This window comes from Asterias rubens, chromosome 20, assembly GCF_902459465.1.
Source record: "Asterias rubens chromosome 20, eAstRub1.3, whole genome shotgun sequence".
NCBI classification, from domain to species: domain Eukaryota; kingdom Metazoa; phylum Echinodermata; class Asteroidea; order Forcipulatida; family Asteriidae; genus Asterias; species Asterias rubens.
In genome coordinates, this window is record NC_047081.1 from 10,341,267 (window position 1) to 10,360,166 (window position 18,900).

The 18,900-nt window shown below is 38.9% G+C and overlaps 1 protein-coding gene across 5 annotated transcripts in view; it reads left to right on the top strand.

Annotated features, from left to right (window-relative positions):
• LOC117303998 (maternal embryonic leucine zipper kinase-like) overlaps positions 1–18,900 on the top strand; it is a 54,797-nt gene that overhangs the window by 4,441 nt on the left and 31,456 nt on the right. For 2 of the 5 annotated variants that reach the window (XM_033788471.1, XM_033788475.1), the window contains exons 1-3: positions 14,429–15,507; positions 17,917–18,023; positions 18,328–18,413. In XM_033788471.1, the coding sequence (XP_033644362.1) occupies positions 15,491–15,507; positions 17,917–18,023; positions 18,328–18,413 (210 nt within the window). In that variant the 5' untranslated portion in view covers positions 14,429–15,490. Of the gene's footprint in view, positions 1–2,478; positions 2,820–14,428; positions 15,508–17,372; positions 17,388–17,916; positions 18,024–18,327; positions 18,414–18,900 lie in introns of those variants that run through there. The other 3 variants (XM_033788472.1, XM_033788474.1, XM_033788473.1) reach the window with 3 other exon arrangements.

Below are 18,900 nucleotides of genomic sequence, written 5' to 3' on the forward strand. Positions count from 1 at the left end.
TTCGCTCGGTACTTTAAATTCTGTTAAAAATGCAGTATTTTAACTTTGATACTGATCCATGCAATTCTGGTTATTTTGTTGTTGTTGCATATATTGAGAGAAGTATGAACATACTATGGTCTCTGTCAAATAACATAGTACTATTTTTAATTTATTTTAACCACAGTTTTGAGAGTTGAGACGCCCTTTGGTGTGTAAAGCGCTGTAATACGTCATAGCTACTATATAAAAAGTGATTATTATTGTAAAAGATCTGACCTTATCACATAATATTGTTATTTTGTAATTGTGATACGCGTACTGACATGACAAATGATCGATGGCATGCATCGCTGCCATGTCATTTTCATTGTAGCATACACTATAAACGACCACGCAATACTTTTGTTCTATTTTCGTTTTGAAAGCTGGAAAATAATTATCATCACTTCCTTCAGTAATATGAGACTGAAGTGCTCCGTGAAAGAAGGCAGGTTTATACTCGAACCATATTTTGTGCACTCGAGTTGGCTGCTTGCATATTTCAACATTTGACTACATGGTTATGACTGGCTTTTGAAACTGACTTTTAACCTACAATTCAGTGTTAACAGTGTAATAGGGAAGTAGGGAAGTTTGCACTTTTCGATTCAAATGACTCTGTCAAATGAAGGCAGGTTTATACTCAAACCATATTTTGTGCACTTGACTGCTTACATTGTGCTATATTATTTGACTATAATAGGCTTTTAAAACTGGCTTTAAAAATAACCTGCATGTTATGTATAGGCCTATGAAATCAGTAAACAGTAATAACCAATGGTCGTATGGAAATTAGCATTTTTCGATTCAAAGTTTTTTTTCTTCTTTAGACTGGATGGTTTCACATAAGAGGGACGAATTTTCTTCACAATTTCAATACATGTACATGTAGGTTCTATTTGAACAGGGTCCTGCCCACAGTTGTCGGTGCCAGGAAAACCTGCCCGGCACTCAGGATTCCCCAACCGCCACTGGAAGTATTTCCCAGCTGTTTCAGACCACCACATATTTTCCAAATAATTTGTAAATTGCACTTGCAATTTCCTTTTCAAAGGTTTTCATCGAAATGTAAAATTGGTACCAGTAAAAATGGTATCCGAGGTCATTAATTTTGAGCGCTTCTTTGGTTTGAGTCTATTTTTGATGATATGATCTACCATGCAGGCCTGGAATTTCCACGGAGGCCACAGAAGCTATGGCCTCTGTTGCCCTGGTCTTGGTGCTCCTTGGTGCCCCGTCAAAAGTTACCCATACATGTCAACTCTTAAAAAATTTCCAAAGGAAGTGCCCTTTTCAAAATAAAAATGGCCTTGTCCTAGTCTCAAAGATGAAATTCCAGGCCTGACCATTCCTTGCTCTATGATGTAACTGATCCATCTCGCAATGGCTTCCAGATTCCAGGGCCTATTTTTCCATCGCTAAGAAAATCCTGGCAGAACCCTGTTTGATCATGGAGGCCTCCATGGTTTGATGTACCACATGGGATGTAGAGAGATTTTGGGAAATGGGGGGTACCTCCATGTTCTCAAAAGATGCAGACCGATTGACAGGTCCACCAGATTTACATTCATTATTGTCGTGTGGATCCTGCAGCAGTACTGATGTCTGCTCCTGGCCCCCAAAACAGATCAGTATATTGGCTGATTGTCTGGAGTCAATTTTATTGATCCAAAATACAGCATGTTGATGCTGTATTGTGTTTTCAGGGAAACTTATCAATTGAAAAGTATCAAAGCTTAACTGTAACTTAGCTGCTTAGCTGAATAGTCTGAAAAGAGTGCTCGTTGGTCCCACCCATTAACAGTGTGCGCTGTATACAGACTTCAGTTTGTTCAGATTCTATTGATAGTTTCAAGGCAACCTGAAGTATAAGGTATCAGAGTTCAACATAATCAGCAAACACTGGGATCAGTTGACTCAAGTACGCTTAGCAGGTATCGATGCTGAGCAAACTTTGCAGGGAACTTGACCTGTCTTTGCTGGGCATTATTCTGGACACATTTTTGTCCTTTAGCAGCTGTATAGAATTGGACACAGCTGGCCAGCTGTGTTCAAGATGTATCCTAGGAATTTTGGAGTTCTCTGGCCTGATACCACGCAGTTGGTTCCACGATGGTAGAGGTGAACATCACATATCCAATGGTGTATTTATGGACGCTCTTCATCTACGTGTTTTTTTCTCTCTACACATTGTGGCTCGTCATTGGTGTGTTCGTTTCATGCCTGACTGGTTTTTTTCTTTCCGTTATCAAAGCACAGTGGTGGCAGTGTGGTACAAGGCATGCACAGATGAACACCAACAAAGTTCAGACTTCGCGCACCTTTTGTTTTGTTTTGTCCGATTTGCTCTGACAGCATTTGGAATTTTAAATCAATTGTGAGTGGTTCGCGAGAATGACGGGAAGTGGAAGTTGGGCAAGGCCAACTCTTGAATTGCTGGCGCAATATGTGTGGGCGGTTCATTTAACTAGTGCTTAAAAAGAAAACTCCACTGGGAACTACTTGTAAACCGAAGGAAATACATTTGCTTTGAGGTTGAAGAGCCTTGACACTGGCAACACTGCCTGCTTATCAGAGGTTCCTCGATGACGACTAGGCAGTCAGTTAGGTTTAGGAAGTTCCACTGGATATATACAAAGTCAACTCTGGAAGTCAACACTGTGCTTAGTGTCATGGATTTGTTGTAGTATGGAGGATGTCATTGGAGTGAAATAGATTGCAGCGAGTGTTATGACTGAGTTGTTTGATGATTGTAGTTTGAGCTGAATTTCTCCAGGAGTAAACATGGAAACTGACAGGTGAGACCAATTGGATGAGATGGGTTAATTGCGCTGTTATAGAGTAAAGCCTGGTTCATACTTCTTGCGAATACAAATGCAATACAAACTTTGACGTGACATGGCTGTTTTCGCAGAGAATGTTTCGCAGGAGTTCAGCGCAGGAGTTCAGCACAGGGCAACTAATGCGAATTATTTGTTGCAAATCTGCAACGTCAAATTTTGTAGATCACATTCGCATTTGCAGGAAGTATGAACCAGGCATGGGCATGGATGATTTATACATTTCTTAAGGAGCACTATTGAAAATATAAAATATAAAAATATAAACTTGGGATACAAACATTTCTTGTTCAGTGCAGTTTCTTCTTTTTGGGCTATGTTCAGTAAATTAACTTTGACCGACCTAAAACAGAATAGTAGCAGTTTATGAAAACAAGTTAAACAGTCCCCTTTTGTGCATTAATGTACTAAGCAAATTGTCCAACACAAAATCTTTTTTTAAGTTTACCCAGTCAGTTTCCATTGTGGTTTATTATTTCAAATTTAAACATGATAAAAATGTTTATTTGGTTTTGATTTCAACTCATCATGACAGTTTTTTTTTGGTAACTAAAAGGGGATTTTTTTTTAAAGGTTTCCTTTAATGCAAGTCCATTGATGACAAATACTAATATTTATTGTTTGAGCCTGGGTGGTGCCTATAGTACAGTGATCTACAATCTACATTGTAGTTTCATTGTTTGTTGAAACAATAGAGTTTTTTCTCAGTGACTGTCATCAGTGCACTGTAAAAAAAGAAAAGAAAAAAAAAAGCATCTCACCATGGTTCAACTGAAAGCTGTAGATTGTTCATGTACCTGGGGCCGATTTCACTAATGCGTTTTGGTCATCGCAAATGCCGAAATCGATCGCTAAATCTAAAATCCATCGCAACTTAGCGATCGATTTTTAGCCGACGATTTCACTAAAACTTAACGATGAATGTACTCGTCGCAAAGTTTTATTTAGCGATGACAATCTTGTGATGACGTGTTAGTGGTCGCAAAGTAAAAGTTCATCGCAAACTTATGATACATTGCGCCATTCTGTGCTTATAGTTATAGCAGTGTACGTTTAGACGTATAAATTGTCTGTGATTTAGAGTAAAATGAGTGGCGCTACATTATTTTAGCCTTGCGGTCTTTTACCTGGTAGACTCAGACTGCCGATGACAACTATCAGCGACGCAACTGCAGCAAAGAGCCCCTTAATATCGGTAAAAAGGAGATACTATCTGGGTTCGATTATTTTAACCATCATTTTTAGAAAAAATGTGTATTATTGGCAAATTGACAGTGTGAAGCTTGGTATTATCTTCATGGAGGTAGAAATATCTATTTCTACCTCCATGGTATTATTAGACAGATATGTCAGAATTTTCATCAATTCCACCGTTACAACAGATTTACGAAAACTTTTTATTAAAATCTAAAATTATAATAGAGGCCATAGGCCTATAAATGCTTTAACCCTTTGTAAATGAATGCCTAAACATCGTCCACAACAGTTTGTATGCACCAACATAACAACGATTAACATATAAACTGCACAATGCCATTTCATTTCGAATGTAGTTCAAACGCATTTTCACAGGTTATCTTTAAGCATGAAGGATAATTATCCCTTGGGAACAGGTTGGTTTGGATCTGCTTTTATGTATTATTCACTCATCCCAAGACCATGATGGCAGCATTGCTTTAAAGGCAGTGGACACTATTGGAAATTGTCAAAGACTAGCCGTCACAGTTGGTGGGTCTCAACATATGCATAAAATAACAAACCTGTGAAAATTTGAGCTTAATCGGTCATCGCACTTGCGAGATAATAATGAAAGAAAAAAACACCCTTGTCACACGAAGTTGTGTGCGTTTAGATTGTTGATTTTGAGACCTCAAGTTCTAAACCTGAGGTCTCAAAATCAAATTCGTGGAAAATTACTTCTTTCTCAAAAACTATGGCACTTCAGATGGAGCCGTTTCTCACAATGTTTTATACCTTCAACCTCTCCCCATTACTCGTCACCAAGAAAGGTTTTATGCTAATAAATATTTTGAGTAATTACCAATAATGTCCACTGCCTTGAAGTGTATACTCACGTTGTTCACACGTACCAGGAGTGTGCACACACGTGCACACAATTGAGAAATTAGCCCCATTCTGCCGCGTTCCACCAACAAGCTCTGGGACGCAAAATGACCGACTTCAAAACACTCCAGGGTAGCAAGGATCGTTTTTACAAACTATTTTTGGGCATTATGCACTTGAGATGCACTGGAGAAGGAACGCTCGCCCTGCTTTAGTAAATTCCAGGCTGACGCCAGTGGAATACATATGATAGAGAAATGTGTGACCAGCTTACATTTTGACCAAAAAATTGTTCTCAAAGAAAGAGAGAGAATAACCTTTAGGGAAATTTTGTATTCTTTTTTTGTCGTCTGTCTTGGTATGGTCATTTGCATCGCGACCTAATTAATTTGACCCGCCCACCAACCCGCCCCAAATTTTGATTTTTCTTAAATATTGAATTGCTTCTCAAAATAATCTAAATGTAAACAAAGTAATGCCTTAAATAAACCAGATGAGCTAGATTAAACTCTCTAGCATCAGTAGTAGCGGCCTTTCCTGGCTTTAAAAACAAGCAACTTTTACTCTGTAGTTTAATCAGGAATGAAGTTGACGATCTTGGCCAGCTTTTTCTTTTGTCTTCTTTTTCATTTGTCGATACAATTTATTTATCCTTGCCGAATGGTGCTGGTTTTCCTCCCACATCAAACAACTGGAGTTTGGACCAAACCACCCACCGAAAATTTCGAAGAATTGTGTCCCCCAGCTTAAAGGTGTTGGTTATTGTGATATGGGTCACACAACCACATCGAGGTCGATCAATTACATCTTATTGAGTCCAGTCAGGCTCTATAGAACTAGCTAGGGCTTTTCATTAAAGATTCCTCCTTTGTGAATTGCTGAAGTTGTTATCCTTCCCGCTACACTCTCTGTTACCGTGTGTTTTTGTAACTTTTCTCAACTGAAGGGTGTAGCCTACACACTACAATGAGAACATGTAAGCGTTACTAATTCGCTGTCTGTGAAAATCAAAGTGGTGGTAAATGTCCACAGTTCAACTTACCTGATGTGGTAGGTTTTCGGTTTTCAAAGCCCCACCTATAGTGACCCACATTTTTAAAGATTTAGAGAAATGCCAATCTGATAAGTTTAAAGTTTGGGTAAAATCATTCCCACTGATGGTCTTAGTATGGAAATTTCAAAAATTTCGATGATATTTGAGAATGTGTGTTCTGGGGTGGATTTCACAAAGAGTTGGGACTAGTCTTATCTCGAGTTAGGACCAGTTACTCGTCCTAACTTAGGACTATCCATGCAATTTGTGTATCTCCTCGGACTAGTCCTTAGTCTAACTCTTTGTGAAATCGACCCCAGGTTGACTAGCCCAGGAGAACCAGTCAGAAAGCCAGCCTTTTTTACTCTATTTCATCTGTTCATTACAGTACTAAAGGGATAGGGAGACCAAGCAAATATCCATCGTCATTTCAATGGCAGATTTGTTACTCTTATCTCATACATGTACCAGTCAGGAATACAGCATGTCATTTCACTCCCCCAGCTTTTTTACTCCATTTCATCTGTTCATTTAGGTTAGGGATAGGGTCAGGGGTAGTGTATGACCAAGCAGCAGTCCATCATATCATTTCAATTTTCCCCAGCTTTTTTTCATCTTTTCATTAGGGTTTTAAAGGGATAGGGTTCGCCAAAGGTGTAGGACCAGTCAGCAATCCAGCATGCTATTTCACTGGCCCCAATCTTTTTTACTCCATTTTATATTTAGATAGGAACGCCTTTTTATATACTGAACTAGCCAACCGGCCCACTTACAGTGATTTTTGCCTGATTCTCATGTGTTTTCACTAGAATTTTTTGTTTTTGGCAGCAAATTACTGTTAGTAGGTAGAAGACTGTGCGCAACTACTTAGGCCCTATCACAGAAATAATCTCAGGTGTTGCTGGCTTTAAGCAATCAGTAGATAAGAGATGTTTTATGGAATGCAAGATTGGACTGTAGTGTAACACAATGAATTTAAAGACACTGGACACTATTTGGTAATTGTCAAAGACCAGTCTTCCACTTGGTGTATCTCAACGCACAAAATATAACAAACCTGTGGAAATTTGAACTCAATTGGTCGTTGAAATTATGAGATAATAATGGAAGAAAAGAACAATCTTGTCACTCGAAGTCGGAAGTTGTGCGCTTTCAGATGCTTGATTTCGGGACCTCAACATTCTAGACTTGAGGTCTCGATATCAAATTTGTGGATAATTACTTCTTTCTCAAAAACTGCTTTATACTTCAGAGGGAGCTGTTTCTCACAATGTTTTATACTATCAACTTTTTCCCATTACTCGTTACCAAGTAAGGTTTTATGCTAACAATTATTGTGAGTAATTACCAATAGTGTCCGCTGCCTTTAAGTGTCGGGTAAAAACAAAAATCCAAATTAAAAGCAACTGTGCATTTAATTTTTAAGCTTCCCGACGACGTTCAGAGGTTTTTTTTCAAATTCTGTTTGTTGATTGACTTTTTTGAAGATTTGTATACTCCATCAGCAGGAACACGTGTTTGTTCCTCTGTACCTCCGGCGAGGTGTACCTATGTTCCACCCTCAAGTGAGCTGTCAGATGGTGTAAGGCCTAAGTAAACAAAAAAACATGGTCATTACATTGCCTAGTGTTTTTATGGTGTTGACCATGTGGTTGTTTACAAGCCATGCAATGACGTGTGACCCTCACAATCTCCTGCAATGAATGACGTGTATACAACAATTTGCATGGTGATCCTTGAGAAAATTGCAAAACAAAACAATCCTGTTGCCTCTACAGTTTGGCAGGAAAACAAAATATTTTATTCTGTTATTTAAAACGTGATAAATATTGTTACACCGCACAAAGCAATAATATATTCATCTTCAATTAACGTCATTTGTGAAACAAACACGACGCAGATCTAATACGTGTGGGTGCTTCATTATTAATAATAAAATCAGATTAAAAATAGTTCCAACACTTAAAACAAACGGTGGAAAAAAAAACAAGGCTCAACAATCTCGATTCTCCCACTACCACCCAGTAGACCAACTAATTAATTTAAAGTCAGTCAGCACCTTGTTTGTGTAGGTGTATGATGACAAATGAAGACTGCATCATAGGATTCAATGATTCTACATATATGTACATTTGTTGTAAATGCCAATGGAGGAGGCTGGCCATGCACCAGTGACGTAGCTAGGAACAGCTGGCCGATTTAGTAGCTTGTTCAAAGTCATGTCATTTTAATTGGCAATGTTATACTATCAGACAATGTACGAGTGTAACTTTTTTTTTCCGCAGCCCAGCTTGTCTTTGGAACAGTGTTCTTGAAGAGTGTGAATTATTTCAAGTGACCTGCCTTGGTGGGTCACCAGTTGAAAATCTGAAGGTTTTCAGAGCTGGTGTTTTTAAAGACACAGTGCCTGGTACATGTAGGAGAGTTGTAAATTTAAACACCTGTTAATTTTGAATACATGTTCTAGTGTTTAATACTATAACTAGTGTTTTGTGCTACGTTCTGTTTTTATAGTGCAGTTAATTTTATTGTGTGTAAGAAAACCTGTCCCTAGCCTGGGATTTCTGTAGTGAGTTTTTTGAGCACAGCCTTGATAAATGTGGCCCTGATGTCATCCTGTAATTTTACCAAGGATCCTGTACTATATGAAGGCCCTTTTCTTTGCCCACACAAATTGTAAGATGACTGTATGCCATTAGAAACAAAATACCATGATTTGACAACACCACAAAAAGTCAATCCAAACTCCATTCATGGGACAATACTTCCTTCAACCAAATTAAAAACAGAGGTGTTTGCGCTTAGCTGTTGGACATCAAACACATAATTTGGAAACTAAAAGGAATTTTACATGACACCCTCATAAAAAAGAAAGGGGGAAACTTGCAGTTGGATTTTGAGAAGGGTGTGTGTGTGTGTGTTGGGGTGGGGGGGGGGGTGAGTTTAAAAAGAAATTAATGACAGTTTCTTGTTGGTGAAGGGTTGACGGTTCTATGCATGAGATTGAGCTTGAGGTTCAAGATGTAACTCCAACAGGAAATGTGATAGGAAGCCACATTGTGGCTTAAGGGCATTGTTCTCGCTGTGTCCCTGCTGTGTCCTACAAAAAGGTCCTCCCCATAATAAATCTGGGGTGGATTTCACAAAGAGTTAAGACTTAGTCTATCTGGAGTTCGGACAAGTTACTCGTCTTTACTTTAACGGACTAGCCTTATAACTCCTAAAGAGTCCTAGGACTAGGACTAAGTTAGTATTATCTTTGTGAAATTGACCCCTGAATGAGAAGTTCACAGCGCAATCATGTACGTGTAAGGGACATTGTACTATTATGTACAAGGTAGAAGTGACTCCCTTGTAGGTCCCTCCCTTGACCCTCATCTGGCCATCCCCTGAACCTCCCCCAGAGCCTTTTTGATCCACCCCTGCTAATTTTCCGGGGAAGTGTATTGCCCCTTCTACCCTGGTCATGGCATCTCCCCCCAAATGGAAGTAAAGAATAAATCACGTCCATGGTGTGTGTCCCAAAGGCCAATGAAAATAAATTGATTGTTTCTTTCTCATCATCAACCCAACTCTTGAAATTGATATTGGGGATGTTTTTCATTATTCATTATTGTTTTTAACCTTGTCAAAATGATGTCCCATTATTCTTTCCTGGCGCATGTTTCTCTAGGGCTTCAAAATTACCACAACGGTGCAGATTACTGCAATGTAAACGCATCCATGTCTAAAGACACACTTTCAAAAAAATAGGGACTTGGCCAAAATTACATTATTTGCAGCCTATATTTTGGGACTGTTTTTGTAAAAAAAAAGATTTTAAGTAACATTTTACATCAATGCCTTACAAGGGCCATTTAATCTTCAAGCGGCCACTAATGAGAGACTTTAACATTGACCTATTATACTTTAGTGTACAATTTACCACATGTAGTAATAGTTCTCAGCCACAGTACACCTGTTGTGGGTGTTCAATTAATGAACAACAGTTTGAACACCACTGATGAATGTACACGTATATCAGAGATCTCAATGTTATTTATATCAGATAACAAACGGGAAATGGTGTGTCCATGATGACTAAAAAGTGCTATAATTGGAGGCTGGCCATTTGCCTCTGGTCACTGTCTTGCTACCCTTGGGAATACAGTTGTAGTTCCAGATGAGATCTAAATTTCCCTCATAGCCTTTGACCAAAGGAAAAACTACCTTGCCCCGATGACAAGAATTATTATTTTTTTCCCCCCACGGAGGAATTTTTTTTTTCACACTTAAGACCACTCCTCATAATTATTACAAACACGCTGAAAATACATAACATTAACAGCAAAGAAATAAACAAAATACAAAATACAATGTTAACCTTGAACCAATAGTTTGAAAAAAGTCCCAAAGTAACAGGCATGCTCTTATCCGATCACAAAGAGAATATATAACTAAGGTGGAAATTCAACAGAAATGTTCAAGCAGATGATGGTCGTCCATTTACCTTGGTTATGTATTTAAAAGTAAAAATGTACACATCTGAAGTACCTTACTGACAATCGCAAGAAAGGAAATTAAGTTGCTTTCACAAGGGGACGATAATGAAGTGTTGGTTCGATTATATCCAGCATTCTTCTCACAACAAAGTGGGCATGAACATACTGTACGCAGTTATAAACGTCGATAAAAAACATGCTGATTAATACTTGAAATGGCCTTGCATGTGGTGGCCAATCTGGGCAATGATGAAATGGCCACCAGATTGGACAGTTTCAGCTTGTCTCATTAGCTTTGGTCACTTAAAAAAATGCAACCCTGGTCAGAATTCACCAGTCATTGACCTCTTGCTTAAAGGGGTTTTGGTACCCTTTGCAGATCAAGTTTTTGGCCATGACATGAATCCCTACTCAGTGTGAATGAATATGTAGGCCTATCGTATAATTTACCTCTAGAAGTTTCAACTTCATTAGTTGAGGGGGAAAAAAGGTGAAAATCGCAGAGAAATGTTTTCAGGAGAGTTGCGTAAATTCCATTGTACATATGCTAAAATAATATTGGTTTCACCGAGGCGGAAATATTTTGCTCATTTCTCAAAAATATACAGCACCCCAGCAAGTTATATTTGAAGGGAATCTTTCTACCAGTATTATCTTTTAACCGTGTAAGTTTAACGTAAATCTGTGGACGTTTGTGTTTGTGTTGTACAAAAGTTTCCAAACCTGGGCCCAATGTCATAGAGCTGCTTAAAGACAATGGGCACTAATGATGAATGTCAAAGACCAGTCTTCTCTCTTGGTGTATCTCAACATAGGCATAAAATAACAAACCTGTGAAAATTTGAGCTTGATTGGACTTCGGAGTTGCGAGATAACTATGAAAGAAAAAAACCTTGTTTTGTTGTCACACGAAGTCGTGTGCTTTCAGATGCTTGATTTCGAGGTCTTGAAATCAAATTCAAGGAAAATTACTTCTTTCTCGAAAACTACGTCACTTCAGAGGGAGCCGTTTCTCACAATGTTTTATACTATCAACCTCTCCCCACTACTCATTACCAAGTTTTTTGCTGATAATTATTTTGAGTATCTACCAATAGTGTCCACTGCCTCTAAGCACAAACATGCTTACCAGTATAAGGTTACCAGCTAAACTACCATGTCACATGTACCATTTGTGATTGTATCCAGCTCATTTCTGCAATATTTTCTGCCCATTATAAGCAGCTCTATAAAATTGGGTCCTCGTCAGAGGATTCAGCAGTCATTGACCTGTTGCTTAGATAACATAAAGACTGGTTCTGCTGATTGGGGATGCACGTGATTTTTTTTACTTTGATGGAGCAAAATTTTCTCCATCGAACAGGTTTGTGCTGAATCTGATAGTACAATTCCCTTAAGTTTCCCTTAAGTGGTATACTGGCCAAATGCCAGCCAGTTTAAAACAACAAGGTCTTCAGGCGTGGTGTCGGGCGATGACATTATTTCTATTAGATATTGGCTCAATTTTGAGGGAAAGCTTTGAAAATGAAAAGCTTATCAGGCCTTGAATTACACGTAGGCCATCGAAGACATTGTACCTGTCGATTTCCCCAAACTATTCCTAAAAAATGGAAGTGCCCTTTTCAAAATAATAATTGCTTGCCTTAAGTCCACGCCTGGCCTTTATGCATTAAGTGTCCACTAGTACATAACATGACATGTATCAAACTTCTTAAAGGCAGTGGACACTATTGGTAATTACTCAAAATAATTATTAGCATGAAACCTTTCTTGGTGACGAGTAATGGGGAGAAGTTGATGGTATAAAGCATTGTGAGAAACGGCTCCCTCTGAAGTGCCATAGTTTTCGAGAAAGAAGTAATTTTCCACGAATTTGATTTCGAGACCTCAGATTTAGAACTTGAGGTCTCGAAATCAACCATCTAAACGCACACAAACTTCGTGTGACAAGGGCGTCTCTTCTTTCATTATTATCTCTCAACTTCGATGACCTATTGAGCTCAAATTTTCACAGTTTTTTTTCTTCATGTATATGTTGAGGTACACCAAGTGAGAAGACTGGCCTTTGACAATTACCAATAGTGTCCACTGCCTTTAAAAGTTATGCAGTGAAGGGTTTCCAATGTATAGCATAGCAGCGCAAATTGTAAAATTATTTACTGGTATCAGTTGTTACTAAAAAATCATTACTTGCTGCTCAATATAATAATAATAATAATAATGGAGTCTTATACAGCGCCGGTATCCGCCACAAAAAGGCGCTCATGGCGCTCGCTCAAGATACAAAATAAACAGTTCAAAAGAAAGGAACAGAAAAAGTTTGTAGAGAGATGAGGTCATTGTTTAACTGCAAAGAGGTGGGTTTGAGGACAGTTTTGAAAGAAGATGTTGTATTTGCAGTTCTGATGTGGTAGGGAAGACTATTCCACACCTTCCCCGCAGTAACCAAGAAAGCACGTGCTCCCCATGTGTTCTTTGCCATATGTTCTACGAGGAGACGTTGATCGGCTGATCTTAGGTTACTGCGGAAAGGTGCATACTGAGTGATGAGATCTGAGATGTAGGATTCAGCATTCAGTGTGTACATAAATTGTTCAGTCAAACATTTCACAAAATCAGTCTCTCCCTAGGTACATCCCTGCGCCTTGAACACCCAGCAGGGTGGATATGTGCGCATTACAAGTCTTATTATTATATTATTATTATTATTATTATTATCCATAGAGCACGGAGGTAGAATCACATTAAGGCCTATTTCATACCTCTTTAGAAGCATCACTGAACTTTTGGAATGTTATTCTGAGAGAAGGTTTATCAGATCAGATTTCGACCCAGAAATTGCAACCATCAAATGTGGAAGAACCAAAACAATTCTAATCTGAGAATATGACCTGCCTAAAGCCTGCGGTTGGAATTACCAATTTGGGGATATCCAGGAATACATGTGTGTCAGCTCCCCTGAGCATATTAAATATCACAATCTCTGACTAAAGATGATTCATATCTCACGCCAGAAAATTACTTACCGCAAATAACTCGCCCATTTCAACGCATTCATTTCGTTTGAAAAAAAAAGAGGTTTTGAACACCGATTAAATTTCTGAGAATCTTGGTGGCAAAATTACCAGATTGAGTAGTTCCCCTAAACGATATCGTCAGATAATGTCATGTGTACGTGAAGTACAGTGTTATTAGGGATTTAAAATTGATTACCACTGCATTTCAATGCACCGAAGTGTTTATCCATCATTTTGTTCCTGGAACTTCCCAAGGTCCATCGATATCCATACATTGAATCGAAACGTACGTAATCAGCGCCATTTGCATAACCTCGTAAACAGCTCCCAGATTAATAGGGCACGGTGCAGCACTTAAACCGTCTATCGATGAAGTCTGCGCAATGAATTGAGACTTCTTCATTGTCAGTCTTCACCCACACGCTATGCAGTGTCATTATCGCGCAGCCTTATACCCCTTGACCAACATAATTTTCCGCCCGGTATTGATTAGACCAAGACAACATGAGACCACTGTAGCTCTTACTCTGTGAATCATCATCAGCGTTGTCGTCAGTGTGAAGCTTTAACCTTTAGAAAACAGAAGAAGAAAAAAAATAAGAAAAATACCCAGCGTAGTCGGAATGGGTTGCTATCCGAGTGTGATGGCAGTGTGCCCATATGTACGTATGTTGGGATATTCCGCAATTCTCAATTAAACCTCACGTCACGCATGCCAGTGCCTACCCAATCCCCAGGGAGCTTTTCCCTCTTGCCAGATGGTAATCAATAGTGTCATGTGGAGCCACGTACTGGGGGGAAAGATTTAATTTTTACAACTCCAGATACATTTTGGAACGGGATGCGGAGACATCTCCACCACCGTTTGTCCACCAAAGAATATTCTCATCTTAATTTTTTTAAATTGTAAAAACACCAGATAGATTTTCTTCTTGTGGATGATGAATATTGAAGTGGGGCCCTGGTGACACCTTTTTGCTCTGTTTTACGGACTTGAACCTGGTGTTGAAGGGCAGTCACGACGACGTCTAGCACACACCAGCGTATAGATGATGATCATCGTTTTACTCCTGTAAAAGCGTGGGCCGTTCATGTGCCCCAATCACAAGGAGAATTAATCATAACTTGACTGCACTTCATTCTACAGTGCACTGCCCCAGGGTTTTCTGATGCAGCGCATTGGGAGAACCTATGAGAGCTCCCTGATCTGAGTCAGTATTTAAAACCAAGTCTGTGCTCTGGCAGTCGGCCACTTATCGTCCGTGACTCAGTGTGTGCTGTTCAAGCGTTGGTTGGTGATTGCCGATATTGTTCAACCCTTGGTCATCAAAGCAATGGTGACGTTGCGAGACTTTGTGATTTGAAGTTGCAAAGAAGACACTTTCATTGTGGAGACAAATTATGTACTGTTGGAATTTTTACCACAGTGGAATAACTGTTTTAATTTGAGAGAAAGTTAAGGCTCTGGAGTTGATGCTTGGAGGTTTGGTGATGAGGTGTAATGAAAAACGGGGTACACTTAAACGTTCGGGTGAACTGACGGCTCATGAAAAATCACCTGGATTTCATCTGGTGCAGCTGGCTCGACTTTTCATGCGGCCGGCAAGGACTTGACAAGTCTGATGTTCACAAATATAAACCACGAGTGCAAAATTAAACTAGAGGGTAGGCGTACTTTACAGATCACCCATCTCGGGTATCGACGAAAGAGGTAGAGGTGTTTCTCTAAAGAGCAGTGACACAATTCTTTTCCTGTGACACTTAAGAAATCAAGTCTCAAAGATTCTTCAGTCGCTAGACTGATTTCGGTTTCTTACTGGCAACCAAGATGTATCCAAGCTGATGATCTTGGTAACTGTTTTACTCTACAAATGTAGCTTACCGTGGAATTCTTCAGTGTTGTCTGCAAGGAAGTATTTTGACGGCGGATATTTTGAAGAGGACTGACGAATTTGTTTTGTGGATTTGCACGGAGGGAACCACCAATTTCTTGTGGATTTTCTTGAGGTGAAGCAAGAAAAAACGGCCGCCAAGATGCGTACCCATTCACTGTAGGTTTCTATTTTATTGTTATTATTGTTCTAAGTATCCTATGTTAAGTTTTGTTTGTTTGTTTTGTTTGTTTATCTTCTTGTTTTCTCTATTATGAAGTGTTTTGGTGAAATTATAAGCAAGGTGGTGTTTTTGTATTTATTTTCTCACGGATGTTTTAAGAGTTTTACTTTATTTTGTTTTTGTTTATTGTTGTGAATCTTTCAGTATATCTACAACAGTCCATTGTTTCATGCTCTAATTAATCATAATGCATGAATAACACTTAACCTCTGGTTATTTATAGAATAGACTTCTAATTAAAATAAATTTGTATTGTAGGTATTGCACATCATGGAGTTGATTTCGTTTTGATCATGTTTATGATATTATGGGATGATAAGAACAGTTCCTTCATACATCGTACGTATCCTATCTGATGAGCTTGGTTAAATGTGTTTAGCAATAAAACATTAAAACATGGTTGGATAAGTAAGGTTACTGACGTGTTCTTGAAAATCTATAAAAGGAAATGATATTTAGGTAAAAAATGTGTGACACATGAGGGGGAAACGATGTTTGCTTAAATTATCGCTTGTTATTGCAGGGCTCAAAATTTACATCGGATCACAGGCCTGAGGCCAAGTTAGTTTACATTTACTGTATCATCGGGCCAGTAAACTTATGTAGGCTTCACTCTTAACTTTTGCTTATTGACTGGCCAGACGGACCAGTTTGCTGGTTTGTGAGCATTCTTTAAGAAAAATCACCTTCTACACTGATGGAAACACTGTGTGGTGAGCATGTGTGTAAGTCCACCTAGTGTTTCAAACTCTGCCTTATGGTGTGGACCTCTTTTGTAAGTCCACACTTCTTATTGTAATGCTTACTGACAGGTTGAAATTGTTGAAAGTGCGGACCGACATTTCTATTTTTGCATCCCTATGGAGACTTCTGTAATTTGTTTTCAATTGTCCCTGTTGTTTGTTAAAATCCTCCCATAGACTTCGCAAACAAAATCCTTGTGGTCTCCTTAGAATTCCCCTGTGGAGATCTATTGTGGCAATAAACTTTATGCGCGTGACGTAATTTGAGAAGGGCGCCCTCATAGCTAGAGGTCAAAAGAAGGTTGCTTATTGGCTTATCCTATGTGCCGCAAGCCCATACATGTAAGTGTGCGATTTCCCTTGTTTGGTCATCAATTTATGTCTTAAGATGGTCATGTGATGAAGTAAATGTGCTAGGGTTCCTCTGTCCTTGGCTCCAAAAGGTAGCGAATCATTCTTTTTTAAGTGAAACAAAAACCTTGTGTCCTGTTCGAAGATGAAAGCTGTGTTCATGTACTTCGGCCACTTGTATTGATGCGCGATAGCCCTAATGCATCATAGCAATACCAGAACCTTCCAATTTGCCCGAAGCACTTAACGTCCACAATTTACACACTACTCGTTTGTCAAAAGCCGCAAATCAATTTTAATTTGCATAATTAGATTTTCACATTCAATTTCTCGGTGGCCTCTGTATACAGTCAGGTCGCGGCATTTGTTGTGCTGGTATCTCTGTAAAGCTTTAAAAAAAAAACTATGTTGTTCTGCTTTGGATAATTGAGCACTAGCGCATGTGCAGACACATTTCTACTGATTACATTGCATTATGTGTTATATGGAATACAATCAGCATTTGATGTACTGCGTATGACTAGATGACAAGAAGAGAAAAAGTGTGTTCAAACGCTGTGGGCTATGGTTGGCTGGTCTTGATGCTAAATCATACACCACATGAGAAATACACTGGCATAATAAGCGGCCTTGGTCCATGATACTGTGTGCCAAGAACCATCTCAAACCGCTCTGTCTTGTGAGGTTGCGGAGGATTCGGTCAACGTCTCGAGCTGACTTTCGTAAGATGAAACGCTTTATCGGAAATTAAAAACTGGTGGAAGTTCCCTGGTGTGATGAAGATATCTCCTACATTGTGGATTTCGTTTTGTCAGATCCGAGAGTTACTATCATGCCCGCGATTCAAGGATCTTGCATCTCAATATTTTGATTTGCTTCATTTACTCAGCCGAATATGCTGAATTACATCGTTGAATTGTTAGGCATCTGCATTGTCAGAACCCCAAACGTAGTAAACCGAATCTGAGATTCTTTCACGGCGCAAGTCACATCAGATTCTTTGAGTGATTATTCTAACCAGACAAAAGGCTTCAAATTCAATCGAGCGAGATTTGAAAATTCAACACATCCTCAACGACATGATGCACATAAAGTGTTTGTGCAACGATGTCGATGAACAATTTACAGAATTTGTCAGTGTTGGGACTTTCTCTCAAGCTAGACCTGTCCGCATTTTGAGTACTTACATGTAGTAGATTTGTCGCTCATTTTGATGTTTTTTAAAAAAATTTTTTAAAAAACTTTCCTCAGGTTGAAGGCCCCTGAGATTGCCATCAACGGCCTGAAACAGAACATGGCTGCTTCAGAGTATGACGAGATCAGGTCTCGTTACCACCTCAAAGAAACCGTTGGTTCAGGTAACAATATTTTAATTTTTTTTTACTTTGAAACTGCCTTTTAAGTTTTTGCGAAAAAGAAGAAGAGTTTCTCAGAGGTCAGTACCTCATGTGGGAAATATAAATTTTCACTTGAACATAATTTTATGAGTTTCTCAGCGCTCAGATTAGGCATACATACCTTTCTGTGGGAAGAACAAATTTTCACTTGAACATTTTTAAGGACACAAAGGCAGGGGCATGGAGGCATCTGTCTTCATTGCCTTCCTTAAGTTTCATGTCTGTATCTTCATTCTTTGATCTTAATTTCCCTCTTCTCACTAAGGTGGTTTTGCCAAAGTGAAGTTAGCAACTCACATTGTTACTGGAGAGAAAGTAGCCGTGAAGATTATGGACAAGCGAGCATTAGGGGTAAGTTCACCAGGGCTCAATTTTATAAAAGCACAAAAAGTAGCACAATACAATTTTGCTAACCAGAATAAGTTTACCAGCCAAACTACCATGTCACATGTTCAATTTGTGACTGGTATCCTGCTTATTTCTGCTTAGCAGAAAATTATTTAGCAATATTTGCTGCTTTAAATAGCTCTATGAAATTTGGCACAGGTAAACACATTTTGTTTGGCTTACTGAAGGAGAGGAATAAGAGCATTCTGCAGATTTTCGTACATTTAGTTTTTTGTGTATACTCCAGTGAGTATTGCAGACCAAACACTGTGACTTGGCTATAATTTTGTGTTGTCGTCAGGGCTGGGTTTGTACAGTAACAATCTGAGAAAAGTAATTAAATGAAGACCTCGATACTCGCTACACATTCAGACAAAAAGAACTAGGTTTCGGCCACGCAACGCTTCGTTGAAAGCAATCTTCCCCACTGTGACCTAGAAAACGTTATCAA